General features: G+C 34.2%; 1 protein-coding gene across 11 annotated transcripts in view; it reads left to right on the forward strand.

Moving 5' to 3' along the window:
- HMBOX1 (homeobox containing 1) overlaps positions 1-22,982 on the forward strand; it is a 206,234-nt gene that overhangs the window by 93,876 nt on the left and 89,376 nt on the right. For all 11 annotated transcript variants that reach the window (XM_045461786.1, XM_045461713.1, XM_045461761.1 and 8 more), the window contains 2 exons: positions 2,505-2,981; positions 11,114-11,199. In XM_045461786.1, coding sequence (XP_045317742.1) covers positions 2,505-2,981; positions 11,114-11,199 — 563 coding nt within the window. The remainder of the gene's footprint in view (positions 1-2,504; positions 2,982-11,113; positions 11,200-22,982) is intronic.

Raw genomic sequence — 22,982 nt, forward strand, 5'->3', positions numbered from 1 at the left:
GTCAGGGAGGGGCAGAGGGAGAGGAGGAGAGAGAATTCCAAGTAGGTTTCATTCCCAGTGTGGAGCCTGATGCAGGGCTCGATCTCATGACTGTGAGATTATGATCTGAGCCAAAACTAAGAGTCAGATGCTTAACTGACTGAGCCACCCAAGTGTCCCTTTTTAAATTATTTTTATTTTATTTTTTATGTATTTCATTTTTACAGTATGTACTTCTCAAAACTCTTAGAATGGTAAACATAAGATTTATGCATTTTCTTTTATGTAAATTTTACCTCAAAAGAAAAACGTGAACAAATAACAACTCAAGTTAATGAAATGCACGTGGAAGTGTCTAGGAGGAAGTGTACAGATGTCTGTAACTGAATTTGAAATGCATAAAAAAAGAAGATGATTGTAGGTATGAATGTAGGTATGAATGCATAGGGAATGCATAGGGAATGGATAGTTAATGGATATAATGGATAGTTATAAAGTAAGTAAAATGCTAATGGGAAAATTCAGATGGTTAGTATGTGGGTGTTCACTGTAAATTTATTTTAATTTTTCTGTATGTTTATTATTTTTCATTATAAAATGTTGGAGGAAAAAACTTAGGCAATACAGTAATCATAAAAATAGGACTTTTATCATGGATAGCTTGTCACAGTGAGTATTGGAAGAAAACAGAAGATAATGTTTAGGTGTAAGACATTGTAGCCTGTGACCACAAATGGCTTGCAACATGTTATTTTTGGTTCACAAAATGTTTGTTTTTACTTTTAATTAGCCTGTCTCTAAAACTAGAGTGATTTCACATAAAAGGTCTAGATTTCTGTCTGCTTATTTTTAGGATTTGAAAGACAAAACAATCAATGGAATAGAATAGAGAATCCAAAGATAGATACAGATTTGTATGGATATTTTGCCTATGAGAAAGGTGGTATTTCAGGTTAGAGGAAAAGAAACATATTACTCAGTGAAGTATTTGGGAAAAAATAAAGCTGAAATCCTTTCACATTTACTAAGTAAATATAAATTCCAGATGGAGCAAAGATTAAAAAAAAAAGAAAAACTATTCCTAGAACCCCTAGTCCATCAGTAGAGTGATTTTATCTAAGTGGTTTTAACTGGAGACTTAAAAAGAGTATAGCCTATATCCCAGATCATAGGATTCCAGTAAGTTCTGCAATATACTGGAAAACGGAATCATACATGCTTTTGGAGTCAGTAAGATCTAGGTTTAAATCTTTTTTCTGCTCTTAATCAGACTTTTTGCAAGGTACAGAACCAATCTGAGCCTTAGTTTCCCCAATAATCAGTCAATATAAAATCTTAAAATTCTGCCACAGAGGGTTGTTTTGAAGATTAGATGAAATTTCATTATATGAAACTGTTGCCCAATTCCTGCCGAGAAGTGAACGTTCAATAAATTTGCAGTAGAGAGGGATGAAGAAACAGACTTTGAACAGCTATGGAGAACTGGCCCAGAACAGATATTTACCTGTAAAGGTTGAGAAAATTCCTTGACGTTTATTTCCATTAGCAAACACTTATCTAGAGCCTACTGTATGCCATGAATCCTATTTGGCACTAGAACTATAATAGTAAAAATAGAAGAAATTACCACTTAAAAAAAATCTTAAATTAGGATAGTCAGGTTTTATAAGAAAAAAATTCAAGTAGTGAAAATATTTAAATTTGATAATTTCCTTAAACTTAATATTGTTATGACTCTGGCATTTTGTGGTGTGCTACAGTTTCTTGTGTTAGTTAAAGGAACCATGTGGAAGCAATTTTCTAAGAAAAATGAATAGTTTGGCTACAACCATGAAAGATCAATTTCTTGGGATAACTGTTAAGAGAGAATGCATTACGGAGATGAGATACTAAACGAAATTGCTAAGTGGTGGGTGAAATGCTTAATGAGATTTTTAATGTATTTCTCTTTTCCATTTAAATATTTTTGCTAGTTACTAGTATTTGCCTAGGCTTACCTTACCAAATCATTTGTTTACACTAAATGAAGATAATAGAGTTCCTAGGTCAGTTTTGCTGATATTTAGTAAATCGAGACAATACAAACTATTTTCTCAATAACTTTTCATTAATAGTACTCTAATGTAGAGTACTGAATTTGAGATGGTAAAAATACCTGCAAGTAATCAGATAAACTAGGATTAAAAGTATATGTATCTAATCTGTTATTTTGGTATTAATGCCATATCTGAAATTGTGCTTCAAATATTTACCAAATTGTAGAAAATGTAAATTGTATGCCAAATTGGGTTTTATGTTATATCTAATGTCCATCTGCTAATAAACTCCGTAACTATACCAATCCATTTGCCATGACAATAATGTTTTGGCATGGAGAGATTATTATAATATATAATGTAATTTTTTATAATAGTAATGTCTTAATCACTTTCATTTAAGGTGTAGAAATATTTTGCATCTTCTGAGCATTCTCTATAATGATATGTTTTTTGGTAGTATTGTAAATAAACTTTTTTTTTTTTTAGTTTGCTGGAAACCATGTCTCACTATACAGATGAACCCAGATTTACCATAGAGCAGATAGATCTGCTTCAGCGCCTTCGGCGTACTGGAATGACTAAACATGAAATTCTCCATGCCTTGGAAACGTTGGACCGTCTTGATCAAGAGCATAGTGACAAGTTTGGAAGAAGGTCCAGCTATGGAGGAAGTTCTTATGGGAATAGTACCAACAATGTTCCAGCATCTTCCTCTACAGCTACAGCTTCCACACAGACCCAGCATTCTGGAATGTCCCCATCACCCAGCAACAGTTATGATACCTCCCCACAGCCTTGCACTACCAATCAAAATGGGAGAGAGAATAACGAGCGATTATCTACATCCAATGGAAAGATGTCACCCACTCGCTACCATGCAAACAGCATGGGTCAGAGGTCATACAGTTTTGAAGCCTCAGAAGAGGACCTAGATGTAGATGATAAAGTGGAGGAGTTAATGAGGTTAGTTATTCTGCTTACTCAAGAGTCCCCAGAATGTCTGTGTTCTTAGATTGGTTTTGAGTAATATACTGTATTTCAGCTACTTACCTGTTAAGAACTGTGATTTCCTCCTCCTCCTCTTGGAGATGAAAGAAAAAAAATTTCTAATTTTATGATTATAATTCAGATTTTGTCTTCTCTACCTTAGTCCTTTCTCTTTGCTGCTTGATAAACCTTTTACATTCTGTTTACCAAAGCAGAAGTTAGCCTTCTTTTTGTAGTTCTAATTGCTAACATCTGTATTTTCTGGATTTTTAACAGACACATTCTGATCCTTAGAATTTTTTTTTTGATCCTTAGAATTTTTGAGAGAGATGATTTTATGATACAAAATGTATACACTCTTAATTTTTCACTCTAACATACCACAACAAAAGAATTTTGAGGACCTGTTATTTAAAAAGTGTTCTTACGAAGAATAGACATGGTTTCTACCCCTAAGAAGCTAAAGTTCTAATTTAAGAGATGCATATATTTATATATTTTTTGTTATCCGTTACAAGGGAAGTATAAGCCTTTGTTGTTTTAAACACTGAAAAAGAGAGAAGTCCACTTTCAACAGAGGTGATTAGGAAAGACTTCACACTGGACCTGGAACACTTTGAGGACAGAACCATGTGTTTTCAAATGTTGTGTTTCCAGAATCTAGAATTGTCCTTGACACAGAGTAACGGTTTAATATGTTATGTGAATGGATGAATTTGAGCTAAATCTGGAAGAATAGCCTTTGTTTTGAAATATAGGAATTTTATTTAAAGTTAAGGGAATAGTAAATAATAGGTAGAAAAGGCAAGACATGTTTAGGCTTCTAAAGATTGTATGGGCTAGACTATGGTAATAAGAATATTACGACTCAGTACAGGTTTTGGAAGACTTGAGTTCCACGCAAGTAGTTTATGTTTAATTTGACTGGAATTAAGGCTTTTTTACAGGTCTGTGGGAATAGACATGATAAAAGCATTGTTTTCAATAGATTACCACTACTGTAGTAGGGAGGAGAGCCTGCAGGTAGTTACAATAGATAATGAAAGAATTTACAGTACGAATTTTGTCAGAAATAAAATTAAAACCTATGAGTTATAGTTCTTCCTAAAGATTTTAAGACTTGAAGATAGTATAATGGTGACTTAATATTGCCATATGGAAGATCTATTCTATAGTACTGCCGTGGTAAAATACCTTTTAAACAAACAGTCCCAAATTTGTTTTTAGGGTTACACTGCCTTATATGGAATCATGAGTTGAAGGGCTATTGCATCTAGATGCCAATGTAATTCCTGTGATGAATAGGTTCATAGAGCAGCCATTGGACCCTGTTATTTAAATGTTTAAAACTTAAAAATATAAGAGATCAATTTGGCTTTGAATTCATTGTCATTTATTAAAGCAGCTAGCCACAGTTTAGGTGTTCTTTTGATTTTAATATGTATATCATTGTCATGATTGAGCGAGAAAACCATTTGGGCAAATAGAAGTTACTTAAGTCACTAAAATATAACAAGGTTAACTTTTAATTATTCTGAGTAGAGAGGGTATCACTAATAAAATTTATATGCTACTTGTTTTTTGTTGTTGCTGTCATTAATCAGTTTTAATAGACTTTTAACATATAATAGTTAATTCCCAAATGTGTATTAGACTGCCATGAAATTTAGGGAAACTTTCATGTTAACAAAGGGCTCTGGGAGATTGACCAAGATCTAAAGCTTGACTACAATGGTCTAAAAACTTAACTATTAACTCTTACATTGGCATATTGTTGTAATGCAACTATGTTTTCAAAATAAACAGAAAACCTATTTAGCAATGAATAGGATTTGTAATTAAATCCCACCATAAATGCACATTCACGTTTCATCATTAAATGTATACATGTTTATGCACTGTTACCAGCATTTAATTTACAAACTGCCACTTGTATAGTTAGGATACTTTGTCCTATTCTCTGCTTCTTTGAACTTCTACTTTGGTTCTCTAATCATCTAGGGGGTCTCACTGAACTTTCTGGCTCTCTGTGGTCCTCTGCCATTGTGTTCTCACCCACACTGGCACTCCTCCTTTGTACCCACTTCTAATTTTTCTCAAGTTTGCACATAGTAACCTTAGATCAGAGGGAGAAGTTTATTGCATAACTATTCTCAACCTTTTAATCATCATAACAGTGCTGTGTGTGAGGTGAAGCAGAAAAATTGAGATTCACAAAATTTAAATAACTAGCCCAAGAAAACGTAAATATTAAGTGGCAGAGCCTGAATTCTGACCCACGTCTTTATTACCATGTCTCTGGTATCTGTTGCCTCTGTAAATAAATTTTTCACATCTGCAGATTTCAGTAAGATTTTAAGAACAGTGGTAGATACAACACAAGACAAAGTTGTGAATGCCTTAATGGGCTGTTCCTCCCTCCCTCACCCCCCACGTGCATTTGCCACTTCAGATCATTTACTAACCAGATGAATTTTTATTTGGTAGAGTGTTAGAGAAATTTTTGAGCGGTGGATCTTTCAGTATCCTGTGCCCACATAGGGCTATCCTGCCCTCACTAATCACTCAACACTATGGTGACATTATAGTGAATTAGATTTGGTGGGCTGTAAGTAGGGAGAATGAGTACCTGAATGCCTTCCTGTCTCCTTTTCTAGATACATGTAATTCACATCTTGCATGCTCACATTTCCCTGCGTCTACAGCACTCAACCATAAGATAAATATTTTTCAAATTACATAAGCCGTTGAGTTCAGACTTAATACCTAATAATTTCAGGGCACACAAGGAAATTTTTTATAGAAATTAGGTTATAATTGTATATTTGATCAACTTGTTAGGAAAGAACCAGAAAGAAAGTAACTTTTCTCATTTTTAATTGATCATGGTGAAACAAGAAAGAAACTAGAATGTGAGCTCTCAACACATTATTGAATATATAACATTTTAGGAAGAACTTTAAAACCAAGAGCTAGAATGAAAACCCATTTCACATATTAATATTTTTTAAATGCATCTATTAACACATATTTATATACTGTTGTATATATACATCCGTTTATATTACAGTGTACATCTATTAAAGTGCCTGCTCTTTCACGTATGTATTATAAAATAAGTAAAATGAGGCTTATGAAGAAGTCATAAACAATGCCATATATTATAGGTGTTATGCTTAACTACTCATGTACTTAAATGTTAGTATTTTATACAAACTGTGTTAGTATTTTATACAAGATCTAAGACTTTATTCTGAGTGGTTATCTATATGCCTAACAATAGGTGATTTAGGATATTTATTTTCTAAATTCAGTTATCATGTTGTTTATACATATAGAGTAGCTTTTCTTTTAAAATTATCTTTAAAATTTTTAAATTATGCTTTATCTCCATGAGTAGAAATTAAAGGAGCAGGTTTTTATTTAAAAGCTAAAGAATTTATATGTAATTATATTTTCTCACCTGTGAAATAGTCTTTGTAGGGACTGGTCCATCTCTGGAAGTCTTTGAGATAGATGGCTACCTTTAAGGGGTCCTAAAGAATGTGTAGTGTATATCAACTGAGAAAATACAGAAGATCTTGAAGCATACAACTTTTAAACACGTAGTCTTTAATAGCCTTCATTCTGGAAATGGAAGGATCACCATTTTGAACTAGCATAAATAACTCTTTTTCTATTCTGATTTAGGAAACTTAAACATATCTGAGATTAAGAATTTAGAGCTGTTTTATAAATTATCTAGATCAGGTTTGCCATACTACAACCTTTTATCTTCAACTACAAATTTGTTCATTCACTGAACAAATTAAGCTCTATTATATGCAAACCCCATGATGAATAAGATGCAATCTTTGTGCCAAAAGACTTCACAGGCTAGTAGGAGCGATAAGACCAGGTCTGGGGAACTGCTATAATACAGAATACCATGTAATAGGTTAGCATGTGAGTAGTATAATTGAAATGATAAAGTTAGTTGTTGTAAGAAAAGATCTTTCTTAGCTGTATCAGGGAGAACGTCTCTGAATAGATGACTGTTAAATTGTGTCTTAAAGAAAGGGTGATTCTACAAAGAGGCATTCCTGATTAATTCATTTGGATGTTAAGAAAGGTCTGTGGGTAACAATGGAAAGTTTAGCAAGTTATAAAAATAATGACAATGGAGGGTGGAAAGGAAGAATTTTATCCTCATGTAGAAATCACCCAGATAGATGAATTCAGCATGGCTGTGATTTGGAAAAGGTAGTAGGAGGAGAGGACATCGATTTTAAGTGGTTCGATGCAAATAGAGTGGTAGATTATCTTGAAAGTAAGCCATGGAATCAAAGAAGATCAACTTGTGTTTCACTTTAATTTCATAAGACTTGAGGAGTACAAATCATGAGGAATGTGAGATTTTATAAGAGAAGTGAATCATGATAAGCACTTGGTGATTAAAATAAAAACTTGAAAAAATTGGTTTTCCTAAAAAAAAGAAGTGAAGAAAAAGGGATCCATTCTTTTTAAAGAGGATGAAAAATTTCAAATGAAGACAGAAAGTAAGCAGTAGGAGAATATAAGGAAATTAGGTTTGGAGTAAACAAAAGAGTTTTCACATCAGGAAACTGGTGATTTCAGAGTCTTGATGTGGACAGTAGGAGAGCCTTGTTGTTAAAGAAGACTGAATGAGGGGGAATATGTGAAAGTTTAAAGAACATAGTTAACCCTGTAGAATGGAGGTCTTTGAAATACACAAGAGAACTGGACACAGTGAAAGTTGAATGCTATTACTATTTTGAAAATACAGGTCTCCCCTCACCCCCCGCCCACCATCTGAAAGCTTGAGTTATACCACTTCACTTTTAGGAAAGACCTACATTCGTACCTGTTTTCACTAACCGAAATCTGAAGGAGATTTTGGCTTTTACCAAAAAATGCTATTACCATACTAATGTAGCTCTTTTATAAAAGCAGAGTGGCATACTGCGAACCTTCAGAAAGCAGGGGATACCTATACCTGATGAAACCAACTAAACACATCACTACTTGTGTCTAAATCTTTCCATGGTGCCTTAAAGCACCTGATATAGATGTTTACTTCAGATGTAGGTAATTATAGCAGATCCTTTGTTTCTTCTTCTGGGATTCTTTCTGGAGTTTTATAAAATAATAGTCATTGTTTAATGGTTTACAGTTTCAAAAAATTTTTCATTGAAGAATTTTTGATTTTTTTTTTTTTTCAACGTTTATTTATTTTTGGGACAGAGAGAGACAGAGCATGAACGGGGGAGGGGCAGAGAGAGAGGGAGACACAGAATCGGAAACAGGCTCCAGGCTCTGAGCCATCAGCCCAGAGCCCGACGCGGGGCTCGAACTCACGGACCGCGAGATCGTGACCTGGCTGAAGTCGGACGCTCAACCGACTGCGCCACCCAGGCGCCCCTTGATTTTTTATATTATGCACATATACACACATATACATACATTTAATACTAAATTTTATTTAAATTTAATTTCCATGCTTGCAGAAAAATTTTAAAAGCCTTGTGATGGTGGTATTAATGTTCTCATTTTACCAGATGATGAAACCAGGGTCCAGCTTTATTAAATGACTTGCCCAAGCATATCCTTATCTTTTAAGTCTTAAGTTTTTCTTCAGTTTGAAAAAGCTTCTCTCTGGTAAAGCAGTTGACTAAAGAGGTTTTGTTACTATTATTTTTTTAACTTATTTTAACTTGGTACTTAGGAACTTGCCAAGTATCTAAAAATATAGTCTATGGGAGGGTAAATGAATTGCTGCTGTTTTGCAGACTTTTTGAAGTTTCTTCTTGTCTTTCTGCAGCCCTTGATAATGTCATACTGCAAGGCTGTGAATAATTCACAAATTGGATATTTCCTATTGGAATAATTGAATGTTATCTCCTCTTTATGATTTAGTGTCTACTCTAGGTGAATTTGATTTAAAATAAATTGATTTAAATTCCAATTTAAATCCGTAGTCAAGAAAATACCATTTAATCATTTTTCCCAGAAAGCACGTTTTTTATTTAACCTTAATAAATATTCTGTTAAACTCACTTTTCATTTTCCTAGAAGGATAGTCTATACATTGCAATGCAGTGCTTTATTTAAATTTTTTCAGATTAATTTTGAAGCTGTATCAGAGACCAAATGATTTGGTTGTTTTATTTACGTAAGGCAAATTCATACTGCTGAAATTATCCCTTGTGCAGGTATTTATTGGTGGATTTTGAGAGCCATTTGGTCTATACTACCTGTATTATACAGAGCAGTTTATTTTATTTGACTTTAAAATGTATTTAAATGTATTGTGCCTTTTTATTTCAGATACACAGTTTTAAATCAAATGAGAGTGCATGTTTTTCAAAGAAATAACTTCCAATATGAACAAGCATTTTGGAGGGAATCTAGCCAGTATCTAGATCAGAATCTAGAGGAGTATGAGAAATTTTAAGTATTGGATTAGGAGATGTTTTCTTTCTTTAGGAATCTTTTTGACTAGCATTTCTAACCAGTAGGTCAGGAATATACAGTAGAGCTTCAGATTGAAAGCTTGTCACTACTATTACTTCTCTGCTCTTTTCCAGAATTCCTGAAAGGGAACATTGGTATCCATTCACACAATGTATAGCCCCTCCTCACGAAAGGGCTAACATACCTGCTCTAAGTTAAATCACAACTGATTATTTTTGGGTAGGATCTTTTCTTTTGTTACTCCAAATAATCTTTAGAAAGACTTGGGCTCCTATAAGTAGTTTGGAAGTTTGTGGTTCATTTACAAAATGATTTGTAAAGATTTCATGATCCTTTTTTCTCAGATTAGGGGTTGGAAAGAGTAGATGGTAAACATCTTACACTTTGTGGCCAAGAGGCAAAATAGAGGATATAATACACATACTTAATACTTAACATCTAAGAGGAAAAAAAAAGTCACAGATTTTTATTGACAAAATACAATATTGAATATAGTTTTTAAAACATAGGCCTACCAATAGAAGGATGGAATTTTTGGTGAGGAAATAATACTTTGCTTAATTCATGTTCAGAGTTAGTGTTCTCTGTCATCACATAATGACTGCAAGTGTGAAAAACATTCTTACTTAGCTCTTACAGGTTGTATAAAAACAGTTGGGAGGCCAGATTTAGCCATAGTTTGCTGACCCTGTATGAGATTATAAATTACCACTATTCTGTGGTTTTTTTGAGCTTGATCAAAAATCAATACTTTATTTATGTAATCCTTTTGAACATAAAGTATTCAAAGAGAAATTGGTTGGTTTTAAGGGTATAAGTTTTACTTAAAGTGTATTTGTTGTGGTGGAGAAATAGAAGTCTTGCCTTTCATTGTTGTTCTAGTAAATGTCTCGTCTTGTGAGAATTTGTTGTTGTCTTAGTGGAGGAAAAATTAGATCTATAATATGTATGTAATCTCAAGGACACAATATAGTTTTAAGTACTCTATATTACATATAATAGGAAATTAATGTTGCCTTTTTATATTAAAATTCTATATTCATTTCATCCCACTTAATTTTTTTTTTTTTTTTGGTTTATACAGGAAAAAGAAGGCAAATTAAAATTTTCAAATGGCTAATGTTTTTAGCAGTTGTAAGAATGATGATGATTTCTGTTCCTTTAACAAAGGTTTTAAAATGAACATTATTTATGCAGTTTCATAGTTAACATGCGAGCCCACAGTCTACTCACAACTGATTTTTGTTTTTGTTATTGCTTTTTATTTTTCTAGGATTTCTGTCTGTGTAAGGTATATTCATTCCTCAGTAATGAAACTTAGTATATACCATATGGCAGCCTTGTTCCTAATGTGAATTATACACAGCATGCGATTAACCATCGTCTGGTATGAGACTTATATCTACTGTGGCATTCACTAAAGCGTCTGTCTGATGGTGTGATGTTTTAGGACTTGAATATTTGGTGTTTCTTGGTTTTAATTTCATATTTTCACACAAGCTTGGTCTGTTTACCTTTATTTTTGTGTTCTTTCTTTCTATGTGCTCCCCACCTCTCTGCTTCACCTTTCTTAGCAAAGATGAGGATTTCTACCTTCAACATACATTGTTGGTCTTGTCTTCTGTTTTTGTTAGGAGGGACAGCAGTGTGATAAAAGAGGAAATCAAAGCCTTTCTTGCCAATCGGAGGATTTCCCAAGCAGTTGTTGCACAGGTAACAGGTAAGAGCTAAAGAGCCCTTTATTCTGGAATCATGTCTAGTCTCTGCCTTCTGGTGCAGATGTTGGAATATTGCTTGCATTTCTGCATTGCAGTGCAGACCTGTCAACTTAGGCATAATAATGTATGCCTATGATTTAAAACCCATTGTCTCTGATATCATGAAACTTCTCCAGTGATTTTTTTTTTTAAACTGGTGCTAGTAAATTTTATAGCATTTGTGATAACCACAAAATTCCCCATTTTATGACTAAAAAAGGGTCTCTGGTTTTCTTGTAACTGACAGAGCTTATGACACATGCACATCCAACTGCTATCTACATTTCATGTTTTTAAAAGCTTGCAGTCCTCCTGATTCTCGATTTTACCAATTAAAAAATTATCCATGAGAGTAAAGGAAGTTTTTTTTTTTAAGCCCTTTTCGTATGTGAAGCTCTCTTCGAACCGTTACTGAGAAGATAAGAGTTATCATTGTCTTCTCTTTGTTCTTTATATACCATCCCATTACCCACCCCACCGCAGCCCCATCTCAAGTATGTGGTGTATATGTGTCATTCTCTATTCAGATTGCGTTTTTTATGGAGTTCTTAAATATGGGGGTAGCATGTCGTGTTTGTTGGTATGTATTCTTTCTTTCTTGGATATCAGTGATTTATTTATAGACCTAATATAAACTCAACTATATCTTAGTCGTTAGAAGAACTGGAAACTCTTTTAACTACATTTTGTATTTGGTACGTTGTTGTATGTTGTACATTAATGGATTTAAAAATTAGTTTTTTCCTCCTCCCCTCCTTGTTTGACATGCCATTAGCACCTACGTGACTTTGGGCTTTTTAGCCTCTGCATCTCAGATTCTTACCTATATGATGAAATAGTTGGATCTAATCACATAGTACCTTCCAATTTTAAGATATCATTTCTGTTCTCTAGACATCGGTATTTATTGAAGCTAATTTATGTAAAAAAGTTGTTATTGACCATCAGTATGGTAAAAAATGAAACTTGAGATTTCAGAAGTCTTAAATTTCATCCCAAGAGTCAACCAATTCTAATACATATGTGTGTGTGATATATAACACTAGTAATATACTTTTACAAATGATGCCTATATTCATGGTAAAAGATTCTAATTAAAGGCATATCCTTCCATGTAGAAATCTTTCTTAATAGAAGGATGTGTACACATTTAATTTTTATACCTTTCAATAGAATATTTAAAATACATTTTTACCTTTATCTTCAAGGATTAAGGAATATGCTAAGGGCATTGTAAGGGCAAGTTTTGGTAAAACCCACTGATGTGCACTGTGAAAAGACAGAGTATTGTCTTTTCAGGGCTTTTACTTTATCTCTAAGAGTAGAAACAATAGTATCTTCTAGTTTGTCAGCTACAAAAAAGAATAAAACTGTAGTGTTATAGAACGGTATTATAGAGTTGATTATTTTTCCAGGTGGAAGTGTTTTTGAGGATCTTGAATCCCCCGAATCTTGAGTCATCTTAGACTTTTAAAATAGTAGCTTTTGGGGTGCCTGGGTGGCTCAGTCAGTAAACTGTCCAACTTTGGCTCAGGTCATGATTTCACAGTTTGTGAGTTCAATACCCACATCTGGCTCTATGCTGACAATGCAGAGCCTGCTTAGGATTCTCTCTCTCTGCCACTCCCCTACTTATGCTCTCTCTTTCTCAAAATAAAGAAATAAACTTAAAAAAATGAAAGTAAATAAAATAGTAGCTTTTGAAACCCATCTGACATTGATTCACATTATAAGAAAATACCTTTAAAAGGAATTTCTTAGGAACATCTAAAGGGAATAGCTATAGCATAGTGGATTAAACACAGTAGTATTGCCTTTTTGGAAAGGGAAGCTGAAAGATGTTTTAGCGTCTTGCTACTCAAAGTGTAGTCCGTGGAACAGCATTATTTGGAGCTTGTTAGAAATGTAAAGATACAGAGTACCACCCTAAACCTGCTGAATCAGAATTTTCATTTTAACCAGATCCCCAGATAATTTGGGTTTGAGAAGTACAATTCTAGGAGATTGGTAAGCTTTTCTGACATTAAATTTCAGTGGACTGGCATATTTTTAACATTGTGCCACTCAGTAAGAGTCCTCATAATGCCATCTTGTGGTTCTGAAAATATTTTTACACATTTATTATTTGTTATATCACGTGACCTTTATTTTGCTTCTATAATCATAGGATTTGGTACTGTTAAAAACTTCTTCCCCCATTTCAACCTCAATCCAACTTATTCTTCCTCCTCTTCATTCCTATTCCAAAAGCTTGGGCACATTTTCCCTTGATCACATATCTTTAATGGTTCTCCATTGTCTGAAAAATGAAACTCCTTATAGTCTGACTCCAGCCTTCTTTTTATTGCCATCTTCTGTTCAGTATTCTCCCTAACTAAATTTAGGTACTCACCATTTTCAGAATTCTCACTTCGATGCTTACAAATCATTGTTTGTGCCTAGTATGCTTTTCCCCTTCACACTTCAGCCTTATAATGTTCTGTTTATCAAGATTACCTTGAGGTGCCTGGGTGGCTTAGTTGGTTAAGCATCTGGCTCTTGATTTCAGCTCAAGTCATGATCTCACAGTTGGTGAGTTCAAGCTCTACATCACGTTCTGTGCTGATGGTGCAGAGCCTGCTTGGGATTCTCTCTTTCTCCCTCTCACTCTGTCCACTCTCTCTCTCTCTCAAAATAAATAAAATTAAAAAAAAATTTTTTTTTTACCTCAATTATTATCCTCATTCTGGCTTCTTTGATCACTTTAGCACACATAGATCTCTCTCTCTTTTTTTTTTTTTTTAAATCTTTACTTATTTTGAGGTGGGGGTGGGGCAAAGGAAAAGAATCCTAAGCAGGCTCCTCACTCTCAGCTCAGAGCCTTATGTGGGGCTCAATCCAATGAACTGAGATCATGACCTGAGTTGAAATCAAGAGTCAGATGCTCAATCAACTGAGCCACCCAGGTGCTCCTAGAATTCTCTTTTTATGAAATCAGTTACACTAAGTTTACCACTCTTAGGTACTATGCCTCATTTCAGTTATGCATTTGAGAGTAAAGTTCTTTAAAAGCAGTGATCTTTCAGGGCACCTGGGTGGCTCAGTCAGTTGAACATCTGACTTCGGCTTAGGTCATGATCTCATGGTTCATGAGTTCAAGCTCTGCATGGGGCTTGCTGCTGTCAGTGCAGAGTCTGCTTCGGATCCTCTGTCTCCCTTTCTCTCTGCCCCTCTCCTGCTCATGCTTGCTCCCTCTTTGCCAAAAATAAATAAACATTTTTTTTAAAAAGCAAAAAAACAAAAAGCAGTGATCTTTCTTGCACATTCCCAGAGAGTCTAGCATTATACATACTTTCTGAAGATTTCATGTTTACCTAGCTGCCTTGTAGTGCCGTCTTGTAGGGTAAAAGGAGTTTTAGTGAAGCTGACACAAGCTGAACATATGAAAGCTTATCCAATATTAACTTTGTCCAGTGACGTTCCCTCTCCAGAAATAATTATTTGTTCACCAAATGCTGTGTGAATTTCTGCCCTTAAAGAATTTGCATCTTTCTTTTATCTGCTTTAATTCAGTTATTTACATAAGGCAGGGGAGTGAGGGTGATTTATAACAAGATTGTTTCATTGTCCCATTGGTCAACTTAGTGAATTCATGTATTTCTCATTTATTACTGTGTTGCATTTTCACTTGGCCCAACAAACTAGCCTCAGGGGCAGGGCTTTTCATTCTAGAAAAGAGATCCAACTAGAAAATAGTGAGTTAGTGAGAATCCATAGAAAGCTTGTCCATCATAATTGGCATACCTGGCATAGAGAAGCCTACATAAGCTTCTAGACATCTAGGACTCACTCACTAGGGGTACCTGATCTTAACATATAGCCACTTTTTGTCTTTAAACAAATTAGTGAAGTGTATCTTACAAGAATATCTCTACCTGATGAAATCTTCCCAAAATAAAGTTTAAGGTGTGGAGCCCCAGAATCTATGTCCAGTTACGGAGTCTTTAAAAAGTTAAGTTCAACTCTAATATGTGAAATAATGAAATAAATCAACCTTGAGATAAAAATGAGAATGAGTAGGGCCTAACAAAAGAAATTGCTAAATAAAAAAAGTGTGGTGAGGTGCAAAATTATAACACATGTGCTTGTTCCAGAAACTAATACAGAGGCTTCTTTTTATAGATTTGGAGGATTTCTATAATAAGATAAACAAGAAGTTCATGGGTGGGGTCTGTATAAATAATATCCTACTGATAGGAAAAATGACAGTATAAACAGGATATAATAACAGTGCCTGCTGAATTTCCCAGCATGTTATTTGTAGCTTCTTTCACAGAGTCACAGCTGCTCCCACTAAGGGTGGATTTTTACCTCTGTAAGAGGTCGAGCAAGATTCTAAATTCTGACTATCAGTGGTGGGATCGGGAGCGTAGCCCTTGCTTGAATAATAACCCACACGTGGGTTTTATATTCACTTTCGTGGTGAAACATTGTCTTTGGCTTTTAGCATTCTTAAAACATGATTTTCTTTTTATATGACCTCTGGGAAAAATCAAGCAGGCAGAATAAATGAGTAAGTGGGCAGAGCTCGAGTGAGTGCTTATCAGCCAAATAAATACACTAATTGGATTCTTATCCTCTTAAAGTGGAAGAAGAAAAAAAGTTACATCTGTGTCTTTTAAGAAATCATAATTTTGTTTTCTTTAATGGTAGTAGTATAATGAAAAGACAAACTTGAAACTTTAGAATACCAAAGTTCTAGTCCTTCTATCTTAAATAGTCCTGGGGAGAATCATATAGCTTCTCTGAGCCTCTGTTTTACTTATTTTAAGATGAGGAGCTTTGACCCAATATTTCCAAGTATGTTTTCTAGCTAGCTAATTCTAGGCTGTTTTTAAACTAAGTACATTTAACAAGTGTGGATCTTACTCATCTATTACTGACTCTGATTCCCAACATGTAAGAATTTGTGTAAAGAGAATCTGAACTGGTTTTAGAAATGTTCCAACTGTACTGAGATCATTTCTCTTTTTCAAATGTATCTTTAAAATGAAGTATGAGAACATTGCACATTCAATTTATATAATAGTTTCTTTACAAAGTGGGTATATATTGATCCTCTCCCTAATCAGAGAACTTCATACCAGCTACTAAAAACCAACTAAAGTGTACATACACCTTTTTAAAAAATAGACTTCATTTTTTAGAGCAGTTTTAGGTTCACTGCAAAAGTGAGTAGAAAGTAGAATTTCCTTTTGCTCCACGCCCCCTACACATGCACAGCCTCCGTACATCTGGCACCTCCTCAGCATCTGGCACTGAAGTGCTACATGTGTTATACTGTGTGAACCTACATCGACATCATCATTGTCAAAGTCCATACTTCACATTACATATAAATGGTTTTGTACATTCTGTGGGGTTTTGAAAAATGTGTCATGACAAGTATCCACGGTTGTTGTATCATAATATGATACTACAATTTCACTGCCTAAAAATCCCGTGTTCCGCCTATTCATCCCTTCCTTCTTCCTCACTGACCCTTGGCAACCACTGACTTCTCCATGGTTTTGCTTTTTCCAGAATGTTACCATATAGTTTGTAGCCTTTTCACATTGGCATCTTCCTCTTAGCAATATGCTTTTAAGATTACTTAAGGTCTTTTCATGGCTTACTAGCTCATTTCTTTCTGGTGCTAAATAATATCCCATTGTCTCAAAATAACAGTTTATTTTTCCATTCACCTACTGAAGGACATCTTGGTTGCCTCCCAAGTTCTGGCAGTTATGAGTAAAGTTACTATAAACAAGTAGAATATGTCTACATTAGAAAAGCAATGTTGATAGGGCATTTATCACAGACTAAAGAATTGTCCTCTTGTCATATAACCAAATATAATTAATTGTCTGGCGTATTTAACAAGATTTTATCAATTCCTATCTAATAAGTTTCACTAGTTTTAGGTAGATCTCCAATTTGAAGGCAATTATCTGTCTACAAAAAGGGCAGATTTCTGTATTTGAGATGTAACTTCTGTCTCCAAATTGAAGAAGATTAGAGGTTTTGTTTATTAGGAGAAAAACGTATTTTCAGATCTTTGAATGGATTTCAGTTACCAACAATATAAATATTTTTGTAGAGTGAATTTAAAATTTTCTCTGGTTTTATAGACTCTAGAGAATAAGAACAGATGTTGTCCTGTGGTTCAAAAAATTCTTAAGTTTTTATCTCATTTTCTTCTATCTTCTGCAATTTGTTGGCTATTTTATTACAAACACAACACATTTTTTTCCATGAAAAAAAATCCAGCTTCTATATCTGAATACTCACATTTTCCCACTTTGGTGATGGCTAAATGAAAAGTTGGGATGAAATAATTTCAGAGGATACTTTTGTTGTTCGAACATCAGTTTTCTACAGTTCTTGAAATTTGTTGTCCTACCAGGGCTTTCATCATCTCAAATGCAGGGTATAGGACTGTACATTTTTAGTGTCAAAGTTATGAAGGTTGGTTTGCAAGTAAGAAGATTTTTCTTCCACCTGTATTTAAAGTGGAAATTATGTTTAAAAATTTTTTATTCTACCATAAGCTTTGACAAAAGTGACTAAAAGGTTAGACACAAATGGCTTTTCCCCCCAATCAGTAATTTTCATTTTTGTTTCTCCCTAATTCTTGTTTCCTAAGATTGTGGAGGAAAGTGTGTACTTGAGGTATAAATATTACTTAGGCAGTTTTATAAATTATTTTTTACTTAACCCAAGTTAATTTTCCTTGTATTTAAAAAAAAAAAAAAGCGACAGGGATAAATGACAAGAAAACCTTAGTAAGAAAGTCAGAAGAAAGTCAAAGAATACCCTAGTAAGAAAGTGTCTGATGAAGTAACAAAGTCTAAAGTTCAGCTGAAGTCCATGTGAATCATCAGGCAATATTATAAATAACTTCCTGCAGGAGAAAGCTCTGAGGGATAAATAACATTTTTTGTAAACATAGATATGGTCTTTTGTGCAGTAAGGAATTATCCTGTTAACTCTTGAAATTTACTTAGTGATAGATCTTAAAGGATTTGACATCAATTGCTACAAATAATTTGTTGTCAGAAAGATATACTAGATTTAGTAGTGTGTAGTTACTAACTTTAGTTAGGTAAGGAACTGAAGCTTGAACTAACCAAACTAACCAGTTTGGGGGCAGTGACAGCTGAGACATCTGTGAGGCCAAATTCTTTTGGCCTTTAAGAAAGCCTTTAATATCAACATGGGTCAACTTCAGCTAAATTTAACTATGTCATGTGATCCTCACAAAATAAACTTGAGGTGTGCACGGGAAATGTGGGTTTTTGTCTTTATTTTTAATCACTTTATAGTCAGATAAAATTTGTGTAAGAGTAGAGTTCTCTGAATTGTACCAGATTTATACAGTGGTATAACTAAAAGCAAGAGATAAAACATTGTCAGTATTTCATTATGTTCTCTTGCCCCTTTGCAGTCACATACCTCACCCCACTGCAAGTCCCTGCCAGTCACAGATCTGTGTTCTGTCAGGATAGTTTTGTATTTTCTAGAATATCATGTGACTAGAATCTTACAATATATACCTTTTTTTAATGTCTGACTTCTTTCTTTTTGTGACTTCTTTCACTTAGCATGATACTTTTGAGATTCATTAAAGTTGTTACATGTATCCGTAGTTTGTAAGTTTTAAATGATGAATATTAGTCAGTTGAATGGATATAACAAAATTCACTTATCCAGATTAATTGATGGGCATTTGAGCTATGTTTAGGTTTGGGCTATTATGAATTAAGCTGCTGTGAACATTCGTTTGCAAGGTTTTACATGGACATATGCTTTCTCATACCTAGGAGTGGGATTGTGGGATTAGTGGTAAGTATATGTTTAACTTTTTAAGAAACTGTCACACTGTTTTCCAAAATTACTAGACCATTTTGCACTCCTACTAGCAGCATATGAGACTTCCAGTTGCTTTGCATTCTCTTCAGCTCTTGGTATTTGGTATTTGTGTTTCTCTTTCAGTTTAGCCATTCTAGTGCATATGTAATAGCATCTCACTCTAGTTTTATTTTGCATTTTTCTAATGACTAATTATGTTGAGCATCTTTTCAGATGCTCATTTGCTATTCATGTGTCATCTTAGGTGAAATGTCTGTCACATCTTTCACTCATTGTTTTTTAATCAGGTTGTTTCACTTATTATTGATTAGAAGAGTTCTATGTATATTCTGGGTTCAAGTCCTTGAATATGTGGATACACAGATATCCTAGTCTGAGGCTTGTATTTTCATTTTCTTAATGTTCTCTTTCAAAGATGAAATGTTTTTAATTTTGCTGAAGTTGTGTTTTTTTTTTCCTTTATGGTTCATATTTTTTGTGTCCTAAGAAAATATGCCTAAATTAAGTCTCAAAGATTTTCTTATGTTTTCTTCTGAAAGTTTGATAGTTTCAGCTTGTACATTTAGGTCTGTGAACATTTCAAGTTAATTTTTTTGTGTATGTGTAAGGTAAGGGTTAAGACCTATTTTTTTTTCCCTATGGATGTCCAATTGTTGGAGCACCATTTGTTGAAAATGGTCAGCAGTGGTCACGAGACTAGTCTTTCTCTAATTCAGTTACATTGGCACCTTTGTTAAAAATCAATTGAATATGTATGTGTGGGTCTATTTTTGTGCTGTCTATTGTGTCCCATTGGTCTTTATGTTTATTCTTATACCAATACAAAATTGTAAATTATTGTAGTAGTCTTGAAGTCAGAAAGCATAATTCCTCCCAACTTTGTTTTTCTTTTTCAAGATCACTGTTGTTATTCTAGATCTTTTGAATTTCCATGTATGTTTTAAAATCAACTTGTTAATTTCTTTTATTTTTTTTAATGTTTAATTTTGAAAGAGAGAGAGACAGAATACGAGTGGGGGAGGGGCAGAGAGAGAGAGGGAGACACAGAATCCAGAGAAGACTCCAGGCTCTGAGCTGTCAGCATAGAGCCTGATGCGGGGCTCAAACTCATGAACCATGAGATCATGACCTGAGCCAAAGTCAGAAACTCAACCAAGCTATCCAGGTGCCCCAATCAACTTGTTAATTTTGACAAAAAAAATATTTGTAGTGAGATTGGGATTGGGATTGTGTTAAATGTATAGGTCAGTCTAGCATTTGGAATTGACATCTTAACGATACTGAGTGTTTTTGTCCATGAACATCGTATATCTCGATTTGTTTAGGTCTTCTTTATTTTCTCTCAACAATGTTAGTTTTCAGTGTATAGGTCCAGAACATTTTTTTCTTGAATTCATCTCTAAATATTTTACATTTTTGATACTATTGATATTATCCTTAATGTCGATTTCCAGTTGTTTATTTCTTATGTCATAGAATAATTGATTTGGTTATATTGATCTTCTATTTTGTAACTTGGCTAAATTCGTTTATTCTAGTAACTTTTAAAAAATTTCTTGGGATTTTCTACATGGACAATCATCTTATTTGTGAATAAGGATAATTCTACTTCTTCCTTTTCAATGTGTATGCCTTTTATTTCCTTTTCTTACCTTAATCCACTGACTAGGACCACCAGTTAAATGTTGAACATGGTAATGAGAGCAGACATCTTTGCGTTTTCTCCAAACTTAGGGAGCAGGCATTCACTTTTTCACCATTAAATGTGATCTTAGCTCAAAGTTTTTCATAGATGTCCTTTATCAAGATGCCCGTCAAGGGAAGTTTCCTTCTATTTCTGGTTTCTGAGAATTTTTATCATGAATGGATGTTTGTACTTTATCAAATGCTTTTCTGCATCTATTGAGATTACCATATGGTTTTTCTTATTTTAATCTTGTTAATATGGTGAATTACACTGATTGATTTTCAGATGTTAAACCAGCCTTGCACTCTGGGAAAAATTCCATTGAATCATGATGTATTATCTTTTGTGTATGGTTTAGTTCAATTTGCTGATGCTCTAGTATTGTAAAATTGGTAGTATCTGTGTTCATTAGGAATATTATTCAGGGTTTGTTTTGCTTGTTCCATGTAATGTCCTTGTCTAGTTTTGTTAAGGTAATGTGGCCTCATAAGACATGTTGGAAAGTGTTTCAGTCCCTTGTGTTTCTAGAAGAATTGGTATAGAATTGGTAGTATTTCCTCCTTAAATACTGTCCTTGATGATGATGATGATGATGATGATGATGATGATGATTGTCTTACACTTGGCTATTATTTAACTAAAGGATCTTAGTTAAGGGCTTGTGCCCTGTACTGAAGGCAGCAGATAGAATATAGAAATAGTGGAGATTATTAGGTCCTTAATACCTCAAAGGTTGCCAGCACTCTTCTACATGATTCTGTCCTTGGCAGAAATACTTTTCTCTTGCCAGTTGCCTAAAATTGCCAGGTTACAAACCACAAACCAAATTGAATTTGCTTTAGATAGAGCCATAACCTTGTGCCCTCCTATGCCTGAGTATAGAACATAGTTTTCACTCACTTAAGCTATGAGATTTTGCTTCCTGTAGTAGTTTTAAAAATACTAAGTGACTTATCTCTAAATCTCTTCTCAAGCAGATCTGTGGACAACTTCTTGGTTTTGAACACATTGATTTAATGTATGAATCCAATATACATTGCCCCAGGCTTATTGTCATTGTTCTTGATGAGAAACATAGGAAAGAGTTTTTAGAAACATTCTTAATATGATGTTTATTTAAGACCTAGAATATGCTGTTTTCATAAAAGTACATTTTTTGGGGCGCCTGAGTGGCTCAGTCGGTTAAATGTTCGACTTTGGCTCAGGTCATGATCTCACTGTTTCTGAGTTCGAGCCCCTCATCGGGCTCTGTGCTGACAGCTCACCTGGAGCCTACTTCAGATTCTGTGTCTCCCTTTCTGTCTCTGCCCCTCCCCCCACTTGTTCTCTGTCTCTCTCTCAAAAATAAGTAAACATTAAAAAAAATTTTTTTAAGTGCATTTTTTTTTCCTTTGTTAAAAAGATTGAGCATTGCACACAGGCCCTTTCATTGCTAAATATTTTTTGGAAGACATATTATCAGTTTGTCTTGATTTTTCTAGGACATAAAGAATGTCTTTGAAATGTTTGAGTGCTAAGTGTTAAAATAATTATCACATATAATAGTATGTAGTAAGAAACAGTATCTCTTAAACCATTATTGCCCATGCTTTTTTTGTCTTTAACTCAGCTTTATCATTGTGCTAAGTAACCTACCAGGAGAGCATATAGCCCTCTTGAGTGGTTTGTAGATGACCCTTGGCTCTGCATTTTACTTCTGTGCACCTGGTTAGCTAAACCTCTCCTTTTGGAGGGTTTTTATTTTTAGCTGTAATTTATTTTAACACTTACCAAGGTGCTAGATGCTGTGCTAACTGTTTTATGTATTTGAGAGGCAAGTGTTAACTTCTTCAGTTACAGATGAGAGAACTGAGAATAAAGGGGAGTCCATCATTTGCTTATAGTCACACAGCTAATTACTGTTTGTCTTGCTGCAAAGCCAGTGTTCATGACATAGCGTTTCAGTATATAGATGCAGTATAGTGCAGTGGTCTACAGCATAACTTTGAAGGTTCAAAATATGACTTCTGTCACTCACTAGTTATATAACTTTGGGCAGGTTACTGAACATCTTAATCTTCAGTTTCCTCTTTTGGAAAATGAGAATAATAGTAATACCCACCTAACAGCGTTTTTGAAATTAAATGAATTGGTTTATGTAAAGTTTCTGGCACACAGTGATGCCACAGA

Source organism: Leopardus geoffroyi, chromosome B1 (assembly GCF_018350155.1).
Source record: "Leopardus geoffroyi isolate Oge1 chromosome B1, O.geoffroyi_Oge1_pat1.0, whole genome shotgun sequence".
NCBI classification, from domain to species: Eukaryota; Metazoa; Chordata; class Mammalia; order Carnivora; family Felidae; genus Leopardus; species Leopardus geoffroyi.